Here is a 24,983-nt window from a genome sequence, read left to right as displayed (position 1 = left end):
CTACTGCTGAAAAAACTGAACCAGTTCTATTGCAGTTTCGAATCACAAAAGACTCTCAACTCACAGGTTACTACCCCCCATCCCCAAATCTACTACCAACTCCACCCTCCCCCATTTCTCTCCAGGCTCCTCTCTACTGTGCCATCCCAGACAACGTATAGAGACAGAAACAGACAGAGGAATTTACACAAAGTTTATATACATTATATACAAAAATGATAAGTGAACATAGAGAGCTGTATACATTCCTCTCTGTTTCTGTCTCTATATGTTGTATACTGCTAGCAGCACCATATCACCAATAAAAATTCTGGGTATGTGTAAATATATTAACCGAAAAAATGTGATTCTGATCTGGAATAAGAACATAGTCATACTGATTTTGAGTGATTTTAATGTTTCCTTCTTTCCAACTTTTATTTTTGTTTGCGTTGTCATTTTGAAAGACGTGGCTCTCTCTGACTTCATTATTGGTTCCTGTATATGTAGTCCATAGTATTTTAGCTCAAAGGTACTTTGAGACAAAACATGTTAGAAACGCGTACACTTCCCATCATCCTCAGCTGCCATAACGCAGACCAGGAAGAACCAAGGATGTGACGCAAATTCTTACATGGTACACAGTGGTTGTATTTTACATGATCATAGCTGGGATTTTGGCTATAATTCTAACCGTATATTCGAAACAAAAACGAAGGTAAGATACTATTTTAGCGTATGTAGTTAGCTACAAAGACCGTTTGTTCGCGAGTCGAGGTTAGCTAATGCTAGCTATAATTGAGTATTTTTGACAGGTCGTTTGCTATTAATATTTCATCGCGGCCCAAAATGCGATAAATAAATAAGACAATTGAAGCGTTGATGTTAATTTGGTTTGACAAGTTAGATTTTAGATTTTTGTTTAACAAGTGTGGAAGCATCTTTTTTTGTTTTGTTATTGAATTGTAATGTGAGCTGACATACCAGCTAAAACGTTGAGCGCGTTCGACATTGCAGCCGACTTTAAGTCAGGTCGAGACTGACTCTGATCTACACATCACCTTGCATCCTAAATAACTACTCAATATTATTTGTAGATCAGTCAGTCAGTCACAATTTACCCATCATACATCACGGTTTTGATGCTCTCGAACACGGCCACTGTCTAGAATTAGCTAGTTAGCAAGCAAGGCGGCGCTCTCTGCTCATTTGAGGGATTTTATGTTTCCATGCACGGGCGCTGTTCCAAGCGCTGTTATGGATTACTTTATTAAAACGGATCCGTTTTATTATCTTCTACATTTTAAGCTAACAAGGGGTAGGCCTATGCCTTTCCATTTTTCTAGAGATTAGGGAGTGACTGTTATTTATAATAAGGGTTCCATGGAGAAAATCGGACCTCTTCAGAAATTTAAATGGATGGCCCTCCCTATATTTTACCTAAACCCTCCCTGAATGCTTGAAAGTGACCTTCCCCTATATACCCCAAATAATAATTAAAACAAATTGGATAGTAGAAAACATGTCTCCTTAGAAATGCATCATTAGAAACTGTGGCTGTAAGCATTACATGGATTTTGATGGTACACAGGGCTGCGGGCCAGAATGTTGTGGGTTCGCAGACGACAGTATGGGTGGAAACATATCCTTTATAGTAAAAGCATTGCATGAATCTATCATCATATTTGCAGGTCCGAGAAAAAATGTCCTATTGCAGATTAGAACAGTGTTGCGGCGTCACTACAGCCTGGGGTTCGATCCCATAGGAGTCCCATAAGGCGGCGCACAATTGGCCCAGCGTCGTCCAGGTTAGGGGAGGGTTTGGCCGGGGAGGACTTTACTTGGTTCACTGAGCTCTAGGGACTACTTGTGGCGGGCCTGGTGCCTGCAGGCTGACTTCGGTCGTCAGTTGAACAATGTTTCCTCCGACACATTGGTGGAGCTGGCTTCCTGGTTAAGCGAGCGCGGTTTGACGGGTCAAGTTTCGGAGGACGCATGACTGTACTATCGCCTCTCCCGAGCCCGTTGGTTTTTTTAAAAATTTTAAATCTGAGACATCATTAGGAATCTGAGCCTGGTACTTTCAAAAGTTAGGTCTACCAACGCAGAAAAATGTAAGCTTTAACTGCAGGCTACTCTTCTGTTGCTTCACGAGGTCACAAGTGTTTCGCTAAAAGCTGGCTGGGTTTAAACATCTTCTATTGTACAGAAATTGAATAGCTTAATCAATTGATAGTGACGGAATTAGATTACTTCCCAAGCAAATTATTTTTTTTGTATTTTCTGTTATAGAAGGTTGTAGTTCAGCCTCTCAATGTTAAAGAAATGTTAAAAAGACATCACTTTATGCATCGGAGTCACTTCTTTCCCGGGTATTTTACAGCTTGTTTCTAGCATAAATCATTGCGGACCAAAGCGCTGTTATGGATTACTTTATTAAAACGGATCCTTTTTATTTTCTTCAAAATGTTAAGCTAACAAGGGGTAGGCCTATGCCTTTTGCCATTTTCTTTAATTAAAGGTAGTCCTATGGCAAACTTTCTCAATTCGAGTCTTGGTTTTAACTTAACAGCCCTGATATGGAGGTAGGGCATTTAAAGAGTGCATGGTGGGCGGAGGAACTGACAACAAATCTATGGATATAGCAGCCTATAGCCTAATAGTCTGTCAAACAGGTAGGCCTACCTCATAATAGAAAGATATAGGCTCCAACACAAAGACCTCTTGTTGTTAGCAAAGTCTAATTTAAAATGAAGAGGGTTTAAATGAATTATGCCTACTCGAATTGGCCTGCTGTCCGTTAGTGATTGATTGTGACGCGCGGCTGCTGCTTCACGTTTCAGCACCACAATGTAAGTTACTCAAATCTGGCTTATTGTGAGGTCAATAACTCTGATAAATACATCATGTGCAAGAAACACTGTTTTTAATCAAATTAATTATAGCAGTAGCAAGCTATGTAAGTTTAGCTCTGATCCTCCACTTCATGTTAGCGCTCTCCTTCTCAAACTGAGCATATGCTATACACCGAGTAATACTAAACATGAGGAACAACTTCCTAATATTCAGTTGCCCCCCTGCGCCCGCCCTCAGAACATCCTCAATTCCTTGGGGCATGCAGTCTACAAGGTGTAGAAACCATTCCGTAGTAGAGGTCGACCGATTAATCGGAATGGCCGATTAATTAGGGCCGATTTCAAGTTTTCATAACAATCGGAAATCGTTTTTTTTGGTTTGCCTATTTTATTATTTAAAAAAAAAAATATTTTTATTTTTTTATACCTTTATTTAACTAGGCAAGTCAGTTAAGAACACATTCTTATTTTCAATGACGGCCTAGGAACGGTGGGTTAACTGCCTTGTTCAGGGGCAGAAAGACAGATTTTCACCTTGTCAGCTCGGGGGATCCAATCTTGCAACCTTACAGTTAACTAGTCTAACTCAATAATGACCTGCCTCTCTCTCGTTGCACTCCACAAGGAGACTGCCTGCCTGTTACGCAAATGCAGTAAGCCAAGGTAAGTTGCTAGCTAGCATTAAACTTATCTTATAAAAAACAATCAATCATAATCACTAGTTAACTACACATGGTTGATGATATTACTAGATATAATCTAGCGTGTTCTGCGTTGCATATAATCTGACTGAGCATACAAGCATACAAGTATCTGACTGAGTGGTGGTAAGCAGAAGCAGGCGCGTAAACATTCATTCAAACAGCACTTTCCTGCGTTTTGCCAGCAGCTCCTCCTTGTGCGTCAAGCATTGCGCTGTTTATGACTTCAAGCCTATCAACTCCCGAGATGAGGCTGGTGTAACTGAAGTGAAATGGCTAGCTAGTTAGCGTGCACTAATAGCGTTTCAAACGTCACTCGCTCTGAGCCTTCTAGTAGTTGTTCCCCTTGCTCTGCTTGGGTAACGCTGGTTCGATGGTGGCTGTTGTCGTTGTGTTGCTGGTTCGAGCCCAGGGAGGAGCGAGGAGAGAGACTGAAGCTATACTGTTACACTGGCAATACAAAAGTGCCTATAAGAACATCCAATAGTCAAAGGTTAATGAAATACAAATGGTATAGAGGGAAATAGTCCTATAATCCCTATAATAACTACAACCTAAAACTTCTTACCTGGGAATATTGAAGACTCATGTTAAAAGGAACCACCAGCTTTCATATGTTCTCATGTTCTGAGCAAGGAACTGAAACGTTAGCTTTCTTACATAGCACATATTGCACTTTTACTTTCTTCTCCAACACTTTGTTTTTGCATTATTTAAACCAAATTGAACATGTTTCATTATTTACTTGAGGCTAAATAGATTTGATTGATGTATTATATTAAGTTAAAATAAGTGTTCATTCAGTATTGTTGTAATTGTCATTATTACAAATACCTTAAAAAATATATATATAAATAAAAATAAAAAATCGTCCGATTTAATCGGTATTGGCTCTTTTGGCCCTCCAATAATCGGTATCGGTATCGGCGTTGAAAAATCATATTTTCTTCTGTTCAAACCATTCTGTTGTTGATTTACTTCTGTCTAATGGGTTGTTGTCCTGTTGCATCACCTAACTTCTGTTGAGCTTCAATTAACAGACAGATAGCCTTACATTCTCTTCCAAAATGTCTTGATAAACTTGGGAATTCATTTTTACGTCTGATAGCAAGCTGTCCAGGCTCTGAGGCAGCAAAGCAGCCCCAAACCATGATGCTCCCTCCACCATATTTTACAGTTGGGATGAGGTTTTGATGTTGGTGTGGTGTGCCTTTTTTTTCTCCACACATATTGTTGTGTGTTCCTTCCAAACAACACAACTTTAGTTTAATCTGTCCACAGAATTTTTGGCAGTAGCGCTGTGGAACATCAGGTGCTCTTTTGCGACAGCAGTGGCTTCTTCCATGGTGTCCTCCCACGAACACAATTCTTGTTTAGTGTTTAACATATTGTAGACTCGTCGAGATGTTAGCATATTCCAGAGATTTCTGTAAGTCTTTAGCTGACACGCTAGGATTCTTCTTAACCTCATTGAGCATTCTGCGTTGTGCTCTTACAGTCATCTTTGCAGGACAGTCACTCCTAGGGAGAGTAGCAACAGCACTGAACTTTCTCCATTAAAAACCATTTTTCTTACCGTGGACTGATGAACATCAAGGCTTTTAGAGATACTTTTGTAACCCTTTCCAGCCTTATGCAAGTCGACACATATTAATCTTAGGTCTTCTGAGATCTTTTTTGTTTGAGGCATGGTAATGCTCAAATGCACATCAGGCAATGCTTCTTGTGAATAGAAAACTCAAGATTTGAGTTTGTTTTTATAGGGCAAGGCAGCTCTAACCAACATCTCCAATCTCGTCTCATTGATTGGAATCCAGGTTAGCTGACTCCTGACTCCAATTCGTTTTTGGAGAAGTCATTAGCCTAGGGGCTCATATACTTTTTCCACCCTACACTGTGAATGTTTAAATGATGTATTCAATATAGACAAGAAAACTATAATAATTTCTGTGTTAGTTTAAGCACACTGTGTTTGTCCATTGTAGTGACTGAAGATCAGATAAAATTTTATGCAGAAATCCAGGTAATTCCAAAGGGTTCACATACTTTTTCTTGCCACTGGAAACATTATTAAAGTGGCATTATTTAAAGTTATTAGTGATCAATTTATTTAAGTGTCCAGTGATTGGGTCTCAATGTAGGCAGCAGTATCTGAGTTAGTGATGGCTGTTTAGCAGTCTGATGGCCTTGAGATAGAAGCTGTTTTTCAATCTCTCAGTCCCAGCTTTGATGTACCTGTACTGACCTCGCCTTCTGGATGGTAGCGGGGTGAACAGGCAGTGGCTTGGGTGGTTGTTGTCCTTGATGATCTTTTGGCCTTCCAATGACATCAGGTGCTGCAGATGTCCTGGAGGGCAGGTAGTTTGCCCCCCGCACCACCCTCTGGAGAGCCTTGCGGTTGAGGGCGGTGCCGTTGTTGTACCAGCCTGTGATACAGCCCGACAGGTTGCTCTTGATTGTGCGTCCTTTCAGGGTTTTGGGTGACGAGCCAAATTTCTTCAGCCTCCTGAGGTTGAAGAGGCGCTGTTGCGTCTTCTTCATCACACTGTCTGTGTGGGTGGACCATTTCAGTTTGTCTGTGATGTGTACGCCGAGGAACTTCACTTTCCACCTTGGTATTCCCACTGCTGTCCCTTCGATGTGGATAGGGGGTGCTCCCTCTGCTGTTTCCTGAAGTCCACGATCATCTCCTTTGTTTTGTTGACGTTGAGTGAGAGTTTGTTTTCCTGACACCACACTCCGAGTGCCCTCACCTCGTTCCTGTAGGCTGTGTCGTTGTTGGTAATCAAGCCCACTACTGTTGTGTTGTCTGCAAACTTGATGATTGAGTTGGAGGCATGCATGGCCACGCAGTCGTGGGTGAACAGGGACTACAGGAGAGGGCTGAGCACTCACCCATGTGGGGCCCCAGTGTTGAGGGTCAGCGAAGTGGAGATGTTGTTTCCTACCTTCACCACCTGGGGGCGCCCCGTCAAAGTCCAGGACCCAATTGCACAGGGTGGGGTTGAGACCCAGGGCCTCCAGCTTGATGATTTTTATTTTATTTTTTTATTTCACCTTTATTTAACCAGGTAGGCTAGTTGAGAACAAGTTCTCATTTGCAACTGCGACCTGGCCAAGATAAAGCATAGCAGTGTGAACAGACAACACAGAGTTACACATGGAGTAAACAATAAACAAGTCAATAACACAGTAGAAAAAAAGAGAGTCTATATACATTGTGTGCAAAAGGCATGAGGAGGTAGGCAAATAATTACAATTTTGCAGATTAACACTAGTGATAAATGATCAGATGGTCATGTACAGGTAGAGATATTGGTGTGCAAAAGAGCAGAAAAGTAAATAAATAAAAACAGTATGGGGATGAGGTAGGTAAAATTGGGTGACTATGTACAGCTGCAGCGATCGGTTAGCTGCTCAGATAGCAGATGTTTGAAGTTGGTGAGGGAGATAAAAGTCTCCAACTTCAGCGATTTTTGCAATTCGTTCCAGTCACAGGCAGCAGAGAACTGGAACGAAAGGCGGCCTTGGAGGGTACTATGGTGTTGAATGCTGAGCTGTAGTCGATGTTAGCGAGCCGCAACGGTGGCACTGTATTATCCTCAAAGCGGGCAAGGAAAGTGTTTAGTTTGTCTGGAAGCATGACGTCGGTGTCCATGAAACAGGCTGTTTTTGTAGTCCGTGATTTCCTGTAGACCCTGCCACATATGTCTCGTGTCTGAGTCGTTGAATTGCGACTCCACCTTGTCTCTGTACCGGCATTTCGCTTGTTTGATTGCCTTACGGAGGGAATAACTACACTGTTTATATGCAGCCATATTTCCAGACCTCTTTCCATGGTTAAATGCGGTGGTGAATCACGGTGGCCAGGAAAATCTCCCTAGAAAGGCAGGAACCTAGGAAGAAACCTAGAGAGGAACCAGGCTATGAGGGGTGGCCAGTCCTCTTCTGGCTGTGCCGGGTGATTATAACAGAACATGGCCAAGATGTTCATAAATGTCCAGCAGGGTCAAATAATAATCATCACAGTGGTTGTAGAGGGTGCAACAGTTCAGCACCTCAGGAGTAAATGTCATTTGGCTTTTCATAGCCAATCATTCAGAGTATCTCTACTGCTCCTGCTGTCTCTAGAGAGTTGAAAACAGAAGGTCTGGGACAGGTAGCAAGGTCTGCAGGCAGAACAGTTGAAACTGGAGCAGCAGCACGGCCAGGTGGACTGGGGACAGCAAGAAGTCATCAGGCCAGGTAGTCCTGAGGCATGGTCCTAGGGCTCAGGTCCTCAGAGAGAGAGAGGGCCAGACTTCACTCAATCATTGGACCTACTGAAGAGATGAGTCTTCAATAAAGACTTAAAGGTTGAGACCGAGTCTACGTCTCTCACATGGATAGGCAGACCATTCCATAAAAATGAAGCTCTATAGGAGAAAGCCCTTCCTTCAGCTGTTTGCTTCGAAATTCTAGGGACCGTAAGGAGGCCTGCGTCTTGTTACCGTAGCGTACGTCTAGGTATGTACGGCAGGACCAAATCGGAAAGATTGGTTGGAGCAAGCACATGTAATGCTTTGTAGGTTAGCAGTAAAACCTTGAAATCAGCCCTTGCCTTGACAGGAAGCCAGTGTAGGGAGGCTAGCACTGGAATAATATGAGTCCAGTGAAGTTCCTTGAGGGCTGTCTTGGTGTTTGCTTGAGGGGGAATGTACACAGCTATGACTATATATAGCCATCATGAGGTTGCTAAAACCCAGCCTATGAATGAAAGTTTACAACGTAGGTGCACACAGGTCGAGAGACAAATTTGAGGCGTCAGTGACATTAAATACTGCCTTGCACACTTGCCAGCATCTTGCTGATATAGGGTGTAATCATTTGTCCAACCGTTGCAAGCGAGAGTTTCTATTGGACACATTCAGGTATGTTTATCCCCGTTTGCTTCCGTTTAATATTTTTTTTGAAAGTGAACTTAGTTCATAGCAACCACATAGTATTCCTTTTATGAGCTCTCCTCCTCTCACCTTGTCCCTTCACTTGTGGACTTCAATGCACAACACATCAGCTGTATGTGAACAGGCGAAAAAACCTTTCCAAGCTCTACACACAGCCTACATCATTGTCACCATATTAGCTAAAGTAACGTCATAGTCAGCATAGCTAATATAACTAACTTGTTAGGAAACCTACTGCAATCATGCAGTAACATTAGTGTACAATCAGTAAGCAGTTATACCGGCGGGCCCCGGTGGCAATAAATTAGTAATACCAAAAGCTTACCTTGACTTAGAAGAGTTCCAGTGTTGTGTTGGATAGTCATAGCCAGCTAGCCAATATAGCATTGCTCTGTTTGAGCAGGGTGTTTCAGTAGGCTAAACTAGCTACCTGTATTTGCTAGCTAAGTGAAACTGAAAGTGAGACATTTTTACAATCTCTATATTTCTCTCTTCTCCTTCATTGAGGAATAAATACTATTACTAAGAAAGCTATTGTCTTTCTCACTCTGAGTCAACTACTCACCACATGTTATACACTGCAGTGCTAGCTAGCTGTAGCATATGCTTTCAGTACTGGATTATTTCTCTAAAACTTGATTGGGTGGAAAATATGTCAGTTCATGCTGCAAGAGCTCTGATAGGATGGAGGAGGTCCTCCGGAAGTTGTCATAATTACTGTGTATGTCTATGGGAGGGGTGAAAACCATGAGCCTCCTATGTTTTCTATTGAGGATTAATGTACCCAGAGTAGGACGGAAGCTAGCTGTCCTCCGGCTACACCATGCTGCTATAGAGTGCTGTTGAGTTTACTGTAGACTTTCTTTGCAAAATAGTGTTTTAACCAATTGTTTGGTGATGCGATTATATTCAGTATAGTTTTATCTAAAATAATTACTTTTTAAACGTTTTACCATCTTTACATTTTCCTCCTCTGAGGAGCCTCCACTGTCGCACAGTGATCCCAAAATAATACTCCTGGTCGCACAGCAAAATCTTTGGCCGCATATGCAACCACATTGGTCGCACTTTAGAGGCCTATGCTCCATTCAGTTTAGGAGTCTCAAAACCCCAAACCCTGCTCTCCTCAGAACGCTGCAATCAATACCTGGGCTTCTTCCAAAGCAAAATTGAAAACCTCAACACCATCCTGTCCCGTCCAGCCCCTTAGTTGATCTACGCTTCCTGAGTCCAGGTTCTCCACCTTCACCATAGACACTGCAGCTGATGTAACGAAGCTGGTTAGGACAGTGAGGCCATGAGGCCCACCACTTATTCACTTGACCCTATTCCCCACCTCCCTGGTCAACACCTGCTTACCTGCTCTGGAGCCTTTCTTCACAGAAATCATCAACAATCCCTCATCACTGGATGTGTCCCTCCTCAGCTCAAACTCGCCTCAGTCAAATCCGTACTTAAAAAGGCTGGAGCTTTATTTTTTTCTTAAGATCTCCATTTTATTAGGATCTGACCATGACAACATCCAGAACTACAGGCCTATCTCCAACCAGCCCTTCCTGAGTACGCCCATCAACACCATCTGGCCACTCACAACCTACTGGAGCCCTTCCAGTCGTCTTTAAGAGCTCACCTCCCCCATCTTCCAAGAAACAATTTAATGGCCCCCCTCTTGACAACAGAGAGAAGTTTTAGAGTTCATTTCATGCAATTCTACTCATTTTGCCAGATGGTGGAGAGAAATGTTTGCTAAGAAAATCAATGGGGGCCCCCCGGTCGGTAATTCCACCATGATTACTACAAGTTGAATTATCTGGCCACTAGCCTAACTTACCAATCTAAAACATGTTAGCCCACATGGGCTAGTTTAGTTACTCTCAGTGACTGACAAGAGAGAAACTCTGTACCCAAGAATCTGTCTGTCCTCACTCCTAATTCTACCCTCCTTCCCCACACACACCTTCACTCCTCCAGGTCTATCTCCCTTCAGCAGCCCCACAGCAGACTAAATACTATGGGTGACACGGCTGTGGAACAGACTTCTAGTCACTGTCAGGGCTGCAGAGTCTCTGGGCTCATTTAAGGCTCAGCTCAAGACTGAGCTGTTCAGAAAAGCTTTCAAGGACCTCCGTTAATTCTGTTCTACTGTCCACTGGATCTGACAACACCTGTATATAGCTTTGATTGATGTCTGCTTACTATGTTCTGTGTTTTGGATTGTTTTTATTATTAGAATTAAATTTTTGATTAATTTCTTCAGTGTAAGAAAAGCCAGCGTTTTCTCCAAAGGAATGTTAGAGGTGCTGGGCCACCTTGTCGACTGGTAACATATGTTATCATATAAGGCAATTGTTTGCCCTAGATTGCAGGAAATGGTGGTTACAGTCCCCCCCCCCCCCCCCCCCATCATTACTCTAACTTCCGCGACGCATATAAGGCCCTGCCCCGCCCCCCTTTCGGAAAAGCTGACCACGACTCCATTTTGTTGATCCCTGCCTACAGACAGAAACTAAAACAAGAGGCTCCCACGCTGAGGTCTGTCCAACGCTGGTCCGACCAAGCTGACTCCACACTCCAAGACTGCTTCCATCACGTGGACTGGGAGATGTTTCGTATTGCGTCAGATAACAACATTGACGAATACGCTGATTCGGTGTGCGAGTTCATTAGAACGTGCGTTGAAGATGTCGTTCCCATAGCAACGATTAAAACATTCCCTAACCAGAAACCGTGGATTGATGGCAGCATTCGTGTGAAACTGAAAGCGCGAACCACTGCTTTTAATCAGGGCAAGGTGTCTGGTAACATGACCGAATACAAACAGTGCAGCTATCAAACAAGCTAAGCGCCAGTACAGAGACAAAGTAGAATCTCAATTCAACGGCTCAGGCACAAGAGGCATGTGGCAGGGTCTACAGTCAATCACGGACTACAGGAAGAAATCCAGCCCAGTCTTGCTCCCAGGCAGACGAAATAACTTTTTTGCCCGCTTTGAGGACAATACAGTGCCACTGACACGGCCTGCAACGAAAACATGCGGTCTCTCCTTCACTGAGGTGAGTAAGACATTTAAACGTGTTAACCCTCGCAAGGCTGCAGGCCCAGACGGCATCCCCAGCCGCGCCCTCAGAGCATGCGCAGACCAGCTGGCCGGTGTGTTTACGGACATATTCAATCAATCCCTATACCAGTCTGCTGTTCCCACATGCTTCAAGAGGGCCACCATTGTTCCTGTTCCCAAGAAAGCTAAGGTAACTGAGCTAAACGACTACCGCCCCGTAGCACTCACATCCGTCATCATGAAGTGCTTTGAGAGACTAGTCAAGGACCATATCACCTCCACCCTACCTGACACCCTAGACCCACTCCAATTTGCTTACCGCCCAAATAGGTCCACAGACGATGCAATCTCAACCACACTGCACACTGCCCTAACCCATCTGGACAAGAGGAATACCTATGTGAGAATGCTGTTCATCGACTACAGCTCGGCATTCAACACCATAGTACCCTCCAAGCTCGTCATCAAGCTCGAGACCCTGGGTCTCGACCCCGCCCTGTGCAACTGGGTACTGGACTTCCTGACGGGCCGCCCCCAGGTGGTGAGGGTAGGCAACAACATCTCCTCCCCGCTGATCCTCAACACTGGGGCCCCACAAGGGTGCGTTCTGAGCCCTCTCCTGTACTCCCTGTTCACCCACGACTGCGTGGCCACGCACGCCTCCAACTCAATCATCAAGTTTGCGGACGACACAACACTGGTAGGCTTGATTACCAACAACGACGAGACGGCCTACAGGGAGGAGGTGAGGGCCCTCGGAGTGTGGTGTCAGGAAAATAACCTCACACTCAACGTCAACAAAACTAAGGAGATGATTGTGGACTTCAGGAAACAGCAGAGGGAACACCCCCCTATCCACATCGATGGAACAGTAGTGGAGAGGGTAGCAAGTTTTAAGTTCCTCGGCATACACATCACAGACAAACTGAATTGGTCCACTCACACAGACAGCATCGTGAAGAAGGCGCAGCAGCGCCTCTTCAACCTCAGGAGGCTGAAGAAATTCGGCTTGTCACCAAAAGCACTCACAAACTTCTACAGATGCACAATCGAGAGCATCCTGGCGGGCTGTATCACCGCCTGGTATGGCAACTGCACCGCCCTCAACCGTAAGGCTCTCCAGAGGGTAGTGAGGTCTGCACAACGCATCACCGGGGGCAAACTACCTGCCCTCCAGGACACCTATACCACCCGATGTCACAGGAAGGCCATAAAGATCATCAAGGACATCAACCACCCGAGCCACTGCCTGTTCACCCCGCTATCATCCAGAAGGCGAGGTCAGTACAGGTGCATCAAAGCTGGGACCGAGAGACTGAAAAACAGCTTCTATCTCAAGGCCATCAGACTGTTAAACAGCCACCACTAACACTGAGTGGCTGCTGCCAACACACTGACACTGACTCAACTCCAGCCACTTTAATAATGGGAATTGATGGGAAATGATGTAAATATATCACTAGCCACTTTAAACAATGCTACCTTGAATAATGTAGGGTAAGTAACATTATATATCTCATATGCATACGTATATACTGTACTCTATATCATCGACTGTATCCTTATGTAATACATGTATCACTAGCCACTTTAAACTATGCCACTTTGTTTACATACTCATCTCATTTGTACATACTGTACTCGATACCATCTACTGTATCTTGCCTATGCTGCTCTGTACCATCACTCATTCATATATCCTTATGTACATATTCTTTATCCCCTTACACTGTGTACAAGACAGTAGTTTTGGAATTGTTAGTTAGATTACTTGTTATTACTGCATTGTCGGAACTAGAAGCACAAGCATTTCGCTACACTCGCATTAACATCTGCTAACCATGTGTATGTGACAAATAAAATTTGATTTGATTAAAAGAATCCGGGGAAGAACCCTGAAAGCAAATTTTAAATGAATTAATATTATATTAAGTAGTGAATATGGCATTTCTCTTTCACAGCCTCTAGTCTATATAACTTCTAGGGATTGAATCTAAAACTTTCTCTCTTTTCAGTGACTGCCGTTGAGAGAGCGGTAAGAGAGGCAGGATGAGTGGGGCTGCGCTGGGCATTGAGATAGTGGTGGTGTTCTTCCTGGCTCTGTTCCTGCTGCATCGCTATGCAGACTTCCGTAAGCAGCAGAGGATGGTGCTGTTTGGCACCTTGCTGGCCTGGTACCTGTGTTTCCTCATCGTCTTCATTCTTCCTCTGGACATCAGCACGGTTAGTACTATTATTGAACACATTCACCACACACTGAAGCCTCATCTTATCCATTCCCTTTGACAAAAAACCTGGATCAAAATGGTGACCATTAACTTTGTGGTGTCTGTGTGTTTGCGTACCTCTCTGATGTCTTCCTGTGTGTTTGACCTTTCAGACAATCTACAAGCAGTGTAAGATTGATCATGAGGAACATCCCGCCGTACTCCCTGTGATCCCACTGCTATCCAATCAAACAGCAGGAAACTCAACTATGGCCACTGCCACTAAAAGGTTAGAGTGCCTAGGGTGTCATCAAATGTTCATGTGTAATAGGATTTGGTTCAGCATTCAGGGTAATGACATGATAGATCAAAGGTCAGGATTTGGTTGAACAAAACGCCAGCGTACCCTGGTTACCAAAGACCAGGGATGAGGGCCCCAGCCAGAAAGCAGTAACCACTGCTGTAATTTCAAACATGACACTGTATTTCAGCTCTCTTCTCAAACCAGAGGTTTTGCAGAGGCTCGTCTAAATCAGATTTACAAGACAGGTTTTGTGTATCTGTTGTCACACACACTTATTTGCAACAGCTAGACGTAATCTAATTTCACTTATAAAAGTCCAGCCTCTTCCTACCATGAAATGTTGAGTACATCGGGTCCTTTTTAGTTTTGCTCATCGTTATGTAAAGTGTTTTTTCCCCCCAGTCTGACATGTTACCCTAATAGTTTATACAAGGCAAACATTGGAGTTCCATGGTTTAAATATGAAGATCAATGTTCGTGTACTTTACTCCAGTTTCAATGTTTTGATTCATCTTAAATAGGTCACCAGCACAGTATACACTGAGTGTACAAAACATTTAACTCGGTGTATAACTAACTCGGTGTATAATCAGTATAGCGTAAGCTTTATTTCCCCAAGTTTGCTTACATATTAACACTTTGTGTTTTCCTTGACAGTGTTCTAAAGGTGTGTTACAAGCCATGGAGCTACATTCCAGATGGAATCATGCCTGTGTTCTGGAGAGTTGTTTACTGGACCTCTCAGTGTCTCACCTGGTGAGGTTTAGAGCAGAATGTGCATGGTGTTGTATGTACTTGTACTGGAAACACTAGACTGACAAGGACTTGGGACAGGAATTGTCTGCCCGAGTTAATTTTAGTTTGACTGACAGTCTTTCTTCACTAAGCCAATCACCCACATCTGTCCCTATAGAGATGTTCTCTTAATTCACATATTCTAGTACACCTGCCTTACTCCAGATGTTTATGTTCTTGCAGGCTGCTGCTGCCCTTCATGCAGTCCTATGCACGCTCAGGGGGCTTTTCCATCACTGGGAAAATAAAGACTGCACTGATAGAGAATGCCATTTATTATGGAACGTACCTGCTCATCTTCGGCTCACTGCTTATCTACGTGGCCGTTCATCCTCAGTGGCACCTCTCCTGGTGAGTGCACAGCAACATGGACAAATTTGTGGTTTGGAAAGTGTGCTGTTGACTACACAAAAAAAAAGTTTCATATTCCATATTTCACCTCATTTGTATTCTACACAACTCGGTGCAAACATGGAAGGGTAATTAGGAGGAACCATGTTTGTCTTCGTCTCACGTAAATCTGGTTTGGTCTGTCTACCTGCTTCTCTCAGGTATGAGCTGCAGACAATAGGCATCACTGCAGCCAACACCTGGGGTCTGTTCCTGCTGGTGCTGTTGCTGGGTTACGGCCTGGTGGAGATTCCGCGCTCCTATTGGAACGCCTCGCGGCGGGGACACCTGCTCATCAAGACCTACTTCAAGGCAGCCAAGCTGATGACAGAGAAGGCTGATGCACAGGAGAACCTAGAAGATGTCATGGAGGTAGGGAATACTTCCTGCTCTCACTATGAAATGGAAAGTTTAGTGTGCTCTGTTTCTTAGAAACTGAGTTAAATTGTGTTTAACACTAGAAAAGCCTGGCCTCGTTTGACCCCCCTCTTCGGGCCAATGACGCTTCTTTTGAACGTCAACATTCTAACAGTCTAATAAATACATTTTATATACAGTATGCTATCGCAAAAAATATCATTTGGTTGTGTTTATAACATTAGAACACAAAATAATTTCAAAGAACTGTAGACCATACAACTGTAGACCATACAAAGGAAAAAAACACAAACGACACAATTTGTGTTAAAAACCATTTAAATAAACATCACCACAAATATCATTCATTCATTGCAAGCTGGTCTTAAGGAACATTTTGAATGTTGAATAAAAGCATTGAAAAAGAACAAAATAGCATTTTGAATTTAAATATATTACTGTGAGTGTTGCGAGTTCACGTGGGGAGCGCATGGAATCTTGGTAATTCTCCCAAAAAGTTATATATATTTTTTTATAGAGCTCAAGGGTTGTTTTGTCAATGATAGGTAATTTGGAAACTACAGAATATGCTCTTTCTGATACTATATAGACATCATTTGAAAAAGTCACTTTTTGGCGCTCTGTTTACCTGCCTCTGTGTCAATTCCAAGCCCCGGTGTGCATCAATCAATCAAATGTATTTATAAAGCCCTTTTTACATCAGCCGATGACACAAAGTGCAGTACAGAAACCCAGCGTAAAACCCCAAACGGCAAGCAAAGAAGATGTAGAAGCACGGTGGCTAGGAAAAACTCCCTAGAAAGGCTGGAACCGAGGAAGAAACCTAGAGTGGAACCAGGCTATGAGGGGTGGCCAGTCCTCTTCTGGCTGTGTCGGGTGGAGATTATAACAGAACATGGCCAAGATGTTCAAACGTTCATAGATGACCAGCAGGGTCAAATAATAATTATCACAGTGGTTGTAGAGGGTGCAACAGGTCAGCACCTCAGGAGTAAATGTCAGTTGGCTTTTCATAGCCAATCATTCAGAGTTAGAGACAGCAGGTGCGGTAGAGAGAGAGTCGTAAACAGCAGGTCCGGTGAACAGGTCAGGGTTCCATATGCGCAGGCAGAACAGTTGAAATATATTGCATCAGATTCTTCATATACAATTTATAATATTCTCACCCATCAGACTATTGTCAATTTAATCTCGTCTTTAGGCTAACTCCCTTATTCTATGTGTGAATTTATTTGTTAGGTGTAGTTTCGATGGGCCATCAGCTACGCAGGCTGACTGCCAGTGAATGACTCGCGGTGTCCTCTTGAAACTGCTTATCTCATTTATGTATGATTTTATAGACTTATTTAGGAAAGTCAAGGACATGTGGGGACATGGCATGACTTAAAAAATGGCAGAGTAATTCAAAAAGGTAAATTCTTTTTTTTTGTGGATCTGTTTTAGGAAGTGCGAAAGGTCCAAGAATCCATCAAGTACAACCACCCACTGAGGAAGTACATCGATACTGTTCTTAGAAAGGTAAGATTAAAGGAGCTTCACGAGGAAAGAAACAATTTGCACATTCTTAGTGAAGAATAGATGGAGCCCCAACACAATCTCCGCTCTGTGTGCTTAACGTGAGGATTAAACAAGTGAGGAATGTGACGTGGCCTGAGAAAGACTGGCGCATTTTTGTTAATCCTAACACATGAGTTTTCTCCCTTAGTGCCCTGTGGACTACCAGGAGAAGATGGGCAGAAACATGGATGACTATGAGGACTTTGATGACAAACAGAACACCTATCCCAGTGAGAAGAGCCTGGTGAAGCTTCACAAACAAGTAAAATGAAGAAATATATTACAAGGCTTTTCACTTAAGTATTTCATTGTGTTTACCTTATTGTACTGATATATCCAGTAGCTATATTAGATTCAATTGTGGTTAAATCAGACTGATGTGGTTATTTTTGTGAATGGTCAGGTAATTTACGCAGTGCAGAGACACAACCGGACCCGTGTCCAGTGGCTGATCCTCCTGCAGCAGGCTATGCACCTGGAGGACGTGGCGAAGAATGAGACCAGCTCAGCCCACCAGTTTGTCCGCAGCTTCCCCTCCACAGAACCAACTAGCTGGCTCAGCCGATACTTTTACACTCCTACCGTAGGTGGGTCACATCAAATTGTATTGGTCACATACACTTGTTTAGCAGATGTTATTGCGGGTGTAGCGAAATGCTTGTGTTTCTCGCTCTAACAGTGCAGTAGTATCTAACAAGTAATATCCAACAATTTCACAACACACTCAAATCTAAAGTAAAGGAATGGAACCAAGAATATACAAATATTTGGGCGAGCAATGTCAGAGCAGCATCGACCAAGATACAGCAGAACAGTAAAGAACACAGCATACACATGAGATGAGCAATGCAAAATATGTAAACATCATCAGTGACTAGTGTTCCACTATTAAAGCGGCCAGCGATTTTAAAGTCTATGTATATAGGGCAGCAGCCTCCAATGTGCCAGCGATGGCCATTCAACAGTCCGATGGCCCCTGTCCCTCAGTCTCTCGGTTTTAGCTTCAATGCATCTTTATTGCCCCCTCCCTCCGGACGACAGCGGGATGAACAGGTAGTGGCCCGGGTGGCTGCCATCCCCGATGATCCCCTTGGCCCTCCTGTGACATCGGCGCTGCAGGTGTCCTGGAGAGCAGACAGCCCCCGGTGATGCGCTGGGCAGACAACATTTTGTTTTAATGGGTCTTACCCTGTCTAGTCTTCCATTCCGCTTCTCATTTGGGATGTTTCTGAACGTCTTAAGATCCTTGTGTGTTTGTATCTTGTTCTTCTCCAGAGTGGTACTGGGAGTGCCTGCTGAAACATTGGTTCTACCGGCTGCTGGCTGTGGTGTTATCTCTGTTTTCTGTGGCCGTGGTGTGGTCTGAGTGCACCTTCTTCAGCACCCGACCCGTCCTCTCCCTCTTCGCTGTCTTCATCCAGCTCGCTGAGAGAGACTACAACTACTTGTACATTGAGGTGAGATGCCAACAGAAAGCAGTTACACCAATTAGTACAGTAGTACACCAGTATCTGATATCATCAACATCCTGTTGTGTATTCATAATTCAGTTGGAGCTTGTCGGTCTTCTCACATGGTTATTGTTTTGTCCACTAGATGGCGTGCTTCATCACCATCTTCTTCCTGTGCACCTGTGTTTACTCCACTGTGTTCCGGATCAGAGTGTTCAACTACTACTACCTGGCCTCCCACCACCAGACTGACGCCTACAGCCTGCAGTTCAGTGGCATGTAAGTGACTGGGCGGTAGAGAGCAGTGAGAGGAGGAATTTGGGTCTGATTGGATAGCTAAGTATCAAAGAGAGAGAACCTCTCTGGAAATCATAGACCGTATAAGGTAGAAATGGAGGAAATTGTCGTCTTGTTGCTCTTTAGGCTGTTCTGCCGTCTGACCCCTCCTCTGTGTCTGAACTTCCTGGGTCTGATCCACATGGACTCTGCTATCTCCCACCAACAGAAGGAGCAGACGGCCTACACCTCTGTAAGACACAAGCACGTCCTTCTGACAGTGATTGAACATATTCCTTGATGTGTTCTTTTCCTCATGTTGATGATATGTTACTCCTTTGCAGATCATGGGTTCTATGAGGGTCCTATCATTCATAGCTAATGGCTTCTACATCTATTACCCCATGCTCATATTGCTGCTCTGCATCGCTACCTACTTCAGGTGAGTCCAGTCTGCTGTTTAGATTTTGGAATTCAATTGCATTTGTAGATAATATTAGGATACATGATGATATCAACTTACTGTTCTACAAGGAGTACTCCTCCAATGACCCAGAAGGACTATCAGCGCACACGCATACTGTGCAAGAACAAGTATTGATTTATGATAGACCCTCATAGTTTCTGTATGAACCCTTTAGCCTGGGCACCCGCTGTCTGAACCTCCTGGGCTTTCAGCAGTTTGTGGGAGACAATGAAATGACCTCTGACCTGATCGATGAGGGCAAGGAGCTCATTCGGCGAGGTTTGGCACCACTTGAATTGAAACCTTTTGACGGGGGGGGCTTTTGTTTTCTGTGTATGTGTGGTTGTCGACAAGAACAACGGTACTTAGCGATTTCTCTGTTTCTAACAGAGAAAAGAAAGCTCCAAAGGATTGAGGATGGAGAGAACCGACGAAGGGCGAGTGCCTAGTTTTCATTTCCCATGGCCCTTTATTGTGTGCGTTGGTAGTTATTTTTTTGCAAAGAAACAGATCCAGATGGTAACGTCAGGCCTGTGTTCTAGGAGTGGAAAGAGCGCTATGGTAACACCCGGGAAGACACCGCCAGGAACAGGATTAGAAATGAAGCAGCAGAAATGACAGAGACCAACTACTCCGATACTGTCCCTAACACTAGACGTGAGTGAATGGTCGCCGAGCCTGCTTGCATTACGTTGCGCTTGTTTTTCTACAGTTTGGCTAGGTTTTACACGTTGCTTTGTTAAACAATCAATCACTGGTTAGTTTCCTATTGTAGAGTCATGGCTTATCATAACGCCACTGAGGATATCAACACCACATCTTGTTTATAAATCCCTTCTAACATGTATCTGAATTGAACTGCGGAAGGCAGTGAAATGGTATTGACTGTTGTCGTTCCTCCAACAGAGGCCAAGTACTCTCGTACTGGCAGAGGAACAGAGAGAGACTCTATAGAACTTCTCCAGGACGCAGAGCCTTTGGACTTCAATGCAGAGACCCTTTCAGACGACCCTCTTGAAGCAGGTTCCACCAGGTAATACGTCCCCCAGTGCCCACTCTTATCTAATTAAGTGTGTTAGTATAATTTTCTGCTCTGCTGTGGTCGATACCTGTAAGCAAATGACACAGACGTGTGTGTGTGTGTGTGTGTTGTTAAACATATACAATATGCTCACTGTGCCTCTCCATGTTGCAGACATGTACCAGGCAGGTACCTGTCCATGTCCTCGTCACGGAGCAGAATCTTTGATGACGTTTGAGAGAAGTAGAGAGGGGAAGTCGAAGGAACAGGAAAGCTAGAAACACACATTAATTTTCATCCTCCACTTTTCAGGGAAGACCATACGAAGGAGAGACGCTCTCTCAACCTCTGTGAATGTAGCACATGACCTCTATCTCACACTACACTGTTGGCCTGATGTATCTGCTACCCTTCGTTTCCAATAGCTTGTCGCCTGTCAGAACACTCCAGTGGCTGTTAATATACACTTCCCCATTAGGCAGATAGCTGTCCTCCCAGTGCCAGCCAGTGTGCATCATGTCATGAATGCATGAACCTGTACCCTATTTGGGCTTATCATTGTTAATCCGTTTTGTTATTTCATTTGTTACTTATGTGCATGAATTTCTATTAAAGGTCCTCTGTTCATTTGATACCCACTGGGATGTGTCTTCCCTCAAAAATCTGGTTGACAGGTTGAGCGAATTGTTTTTTTTTTGTTGAGAAGATAAGTAATTAACACTAATGAAGGATATTGTGGAGGGGGGAGACATTATATACACAACCGTTCAAAAGTTTGGAGTCACTTAGAAATGTCCTTGTTTTTGAAAGAAAAGCCTTTTTTTGTCCATTAACATGAACATGAAATTGATCAGAAATACAGTGTAGACATTGTTAATGTTGTAAATGACTATTGTAGTTGGAAACGACAGATTTTTAATGGAATATCTCATAGGCGTACATAGGCCCATTATCAGCAACCATCACTCCTGTGTTCCAATGGCACGTTGTGTTAGCTAATCCAAGTTTATAATTTTAAAATGGCTAATTGAACATTAGAAAACCCTTTTGCAATTATGTTAGCACATGGAATAGCCTTCATTTCTCAGAACAAGAATAGACTGACGAGTTTCAGAAGAAAGAGCTTTGTTTCTGGCCATTTTGAGCCTGTAATTGATCTCACAAATGCTGCTGCTCCAGATACTCAACTTGTCTAAAGAAGGCCAGTTTTATTGCTTCTTTAATCAGGACAACAGTTTTTCAGCTGTGCTAACATAATTGCAAAAGGGTTTTCTAATGTTCAATTAGCCATTTTAAAATGATAAACTTGGATTAGCTAACACAACGTGCCATTGGAACACAGGAGTGATGGCTGCTGATAATGGGCCTCTGTACGCCTATGTAGATATTCCATAAAAATCTGCCGTTTCCAGCTACATTAGTCATTTACAACATTGACCATGTCTACACTGTATTTCTGATCAATTTGATGTTATTTTAATGGACAAAAAATTTGCTTGTTTTTTAAAGAAAAGCACATTTCTAAGTAACCCCAAACCTTTGAATGGTTGTGCGTGTGTGTGTGTGTGTATATATATTTTTTAATGCGTTTGTATTTATCTCCTAAAAGTTCCTAACTACCTACTTATTTAACTGTGCCAGAAAAATATAAATATTGGAACAAATGATCAATGTTTCAATGAATTAGTCTTGTGTTGTCACTTGTCAGTCTTGTAGAATTCTATGATTTATGGTTCTGGTTTATGGAAGGATGGACAGTTGCTTGGGACTGTTTCTGAAGCTGCTACCATAGAAACCAAGTGTACAGTAGACAGTCCTCTATTTCTTGTATAATCTATGTGATCCAGCCCATACTGAGCGAACACGCATGGTGTTTATACTGCCCATAGAGCTGAATACTAACTTGAGATGTGTGTTGTTAACTCGCATTATTTGTGCAAGGGAATTGATGTCCGATTAGTGCAAATCGGAACTCAAGTTGGAATTCGGCCCATAACGCTAGAGATGTTGTTGCAATTGATGGAGGTCAACTGATACAGCTGTTATGTATTGTTATGTATGCTCTCTTTTCTATTCCTAATGTCAGAATGACCTTAAACCTTTTGTGTTTGAGAATGTATTTGTTTAAATTCTGTTGAAAGGCCTGTTTTAAAAAAAATAAATAGCAATATTGTGTCATTAACCATTGTCCGCTGGACATTCAGTAAACTATTTAGAATTGTAGGTGTTAAAGAATCTACTGAAGTCTTTTTGGGGTATCATTGTGCCATTTTATTGTTTTATTTGTGTTTATTCGGCTGCGTTGCGAAAATGGTAAATGCACATTTTCCCAATTTATGATTCCATTTTTGGTTTTAATTACTTGGCTCAATGAACAAAAACAAGTGACCTTCAAATGTCTTACATTTTAAATATTTATTCTTACATTGATCAAGAGGTCTCGCTGGCAGGTACAGCAAAGCAACAGGCCATTTACATCTCTGAAATCCTGTACATTCCCAAACATCTTTCAAGGCAGGTTCCCAAAAGTAGGACTGCACAATGTGTCAACATGGAAGAACTACTGTACGAGCTCTAGTTGGATTGAGTAATTCAGATGTAACACACACACACACCATAGCATGCAGGTTAAATGCATGATATTCATATTTGAAGGAGATGGACAATTATCCTAAAATCATGTTAAATTATAATTGAATGTAATCTGCTGTAAATAATATTTTAGATTTAACCAGAAAAGTCTCTCTCCATGTCTTTGTTAATGATGCACTGTTGTATATTTCGTTTGCTTTTTTTGTTTGGTTTTATATTGTTCTTTTAATATAGCAGACAGAAAAGGTCAACACATGTACAACATGCTATTTATTGTAAATGAATTTAACTACATCTGTTTAGATGCCCATTTAACTTAATCTCCTTAAAATCTCTGTAAAAAAAAGTAAGAAATTAATGAAAGTTCCTAATGAATTATACAGTATACTGTAGTGTTAGTGAGATGGGTAACCTCACACTGATTTTGGTGAAGATGTTTTTGCTTTGTATCTTGAAATATATTATGTACAGGTATATTTCATTTTCTTTGCACATGTACTCTGATGCTGGAATGTTATAATTTATTAAACCCAGGTGTTGGTCCTCTGTGGGTTTTTTTAATGTAGTATTTAGACTAAAGTGTTGTGGAACGAAATAAAACATCTTAAAATTATGTATTCCTATCATATCGTATTTGTTTTGGAGAGGACTGGCAATTTACAGACAGGACAAGGGGCACCTATGGTGGACTTGCGTAACCTTTCTTTTCAATAATAAAAAGGTTATTATGATCTTCGTAAGCAGTGGTGGAAAAAGTACGCAATTGTCATACTTGAGTAAAAGTAAAGATACTTTAATAGAAAATTACTCAAAAGTGAAACTCATCCATTTAAAATTCTACTTGAGTAAAAGTTGAGTGTTTTTGAGTCTGCCAGATTAGAAGCAGTAGGGATGACAATGCATAATATTGAGGATTAATGTACTGTAGGCTACTTACTGTGATGTGGTTGTTCCACCTTGCTATCTTAATGTGAATGTACTTACTGTAAGTCTCTGGATAAGAGCGTCTGCTAAATGACTAAAATGTAAATGTAAAATATTGATAGGTGCGTGAATTTGACCATATTGCTCTCCTGGCTGAGCATTTGAAATGTAACTAAACTCAGCTAAAAAATAAACATCCTCTCACTGTCAACTGTTTATTTTCAGCAAACGTGTGTAAATATTTGTATGAACATAAGATTCAACAACTGAGACATAAACTGAACAAGTTTCACAGACGTGACTAACCGAAATAGAACAATGTGTCCCTGAACAAAGGGGGGGTCAAAATCTAAAAGTAACATTCAGTATCTGGTGTGGCCACCAGCTGCATTAAGTACTGCAGTGCATCTCCTCATGGACTGCACCAGATTTTCCAGTTCTTACTGTGAGATGTTACCCCACTCTTCCACCAAGGCACCTGCAAGTTCCCGGACATTTCTAGGGGGAATGGCCCTAGCCCTTACCCTCTGATCCAACAGGTCCCAGACGTGCTCAATGGGATTGAGATCCGGGCTCTTCGCTGGCCATGGCAGAACACTGCCATTCCTGTCTGGCAGGAAATCACGCACAGAATGAGCAGTATGGCTGGTGGCATTGTCATGCTGGATGCTCATGTCAGGATGAGCCTGCAGGAAGGGTACCACATGAGGAAGGAGGATGTCTTCCCTGTAACACACAGCGTTGAGATTGCCTGCAATGACGACAAGCTCAGTCCGATGATGCTGTTACACATCGCCCCAGTCCATGACGGACCCTACACCTCCAAATCGATCCCACTCCAGAGTACAGGCCTCAGTGTAACGCTCATTCCTTTGACAATAAACGCTAATCTGACCATCACCCCTGGTGAGACAAAACCGCGCACCGCGACTCGTCAGTGAAGAGCCCTTTTTGCCAGTCCTGTCTGGTCCAGCGACGGTGGGTTTGTGCCCATAGGCGACGTTGTTGCCGGTGATGTCTGGTGAGGGCCTGCCTTACATCACTGATGGAGGGATTGTGTGTTCCTGGTGTAACTCGGGCAGTTGT

At 42.9% G+C, this 24,983-nt stretch overlaps 1 protein-coding gene across 3 annotated transcripts; it reads left to right on the top strand.

Annotated features, from left to right (window-relative positions):
* The first annotated feature begins 568 nt into the window (after positions 1-568).
* Positions 569-23,586, top strand: LOC139408791 (G-protein coupled receptor-associated protein LMBRD2B-like). 3 transcript variants are annotated; one of them, XR_011634321.1, is made up of 19 exons: positions 598-697; positions 13,552-13,759; positions 13,917-14,032; positions 14,705-14,803; positions 15,026-15,193; positions 15,394-15,604; positions 17,054-17,128; positions 17,316-17,429; positions 17,571-17,754; positions 18,443-18,624; positions 18,764-18,897; positions 19,042-19,147; positions 19,239-19,336; positions 19,536-19,639; positions 19,751-19,797; positions 19,903-20,017; positions 20,267-20,393; positions 20,556-21,317; positions 21,697-23,586. XR_011634321.1 is itself a non-coding variant. In XM_071153122.1 (18 exons), exons 2-18 carry the CDS (start codon positions 13,586-13,588, stop codon positions 20,617-20,619), a joined length of 2,118 nt encoding a protein of 705 aa, XP_071009223.1. In that variant the 5' UTR covers positions 569-697; positions 13,552-13,585; the 3' UTR covers positions 20,620-23,586. The 3 variants fall into 3 exon arrangements, 2 of the variants coding, with proteins under 2 accessions (XP_071009223.1, XP_071009222.1); XM_071153122.1 differs by having other exon boundaries at positions 569-697; positions 20,556-23,586; XM_071153121.1 differs by having other exon boundaries at positions 597-697; positions 13,577-13,759; positions 20,556-23,586.
* Positions 23,587-24,983: the final 1,397 nt, after the last annotated feature.

Source organism: Oncorhynchus clarkii, chromosome 5 (assembly GCF_045791955.1).
Source record: "Oncorhynchus clarkii lewisi isolate Uvic-CL-2024 chromosome 5, UVic_Ocla_1.0, whole genome shotgun sequence".
Taxonomy (NCBI): domain Eukaryota; kingdom Metazoa; phylum Chordata; class Actinopteri; order Salmoniformes; family Salmonidae; genus Oncorhynchus; species Oncorhynchus clarkii.
The sequence above is the reverse complement of the archived record's forward strand: the minus strand, read 5'-3'. Positions and strand labels throughout refer to the sequence as shown.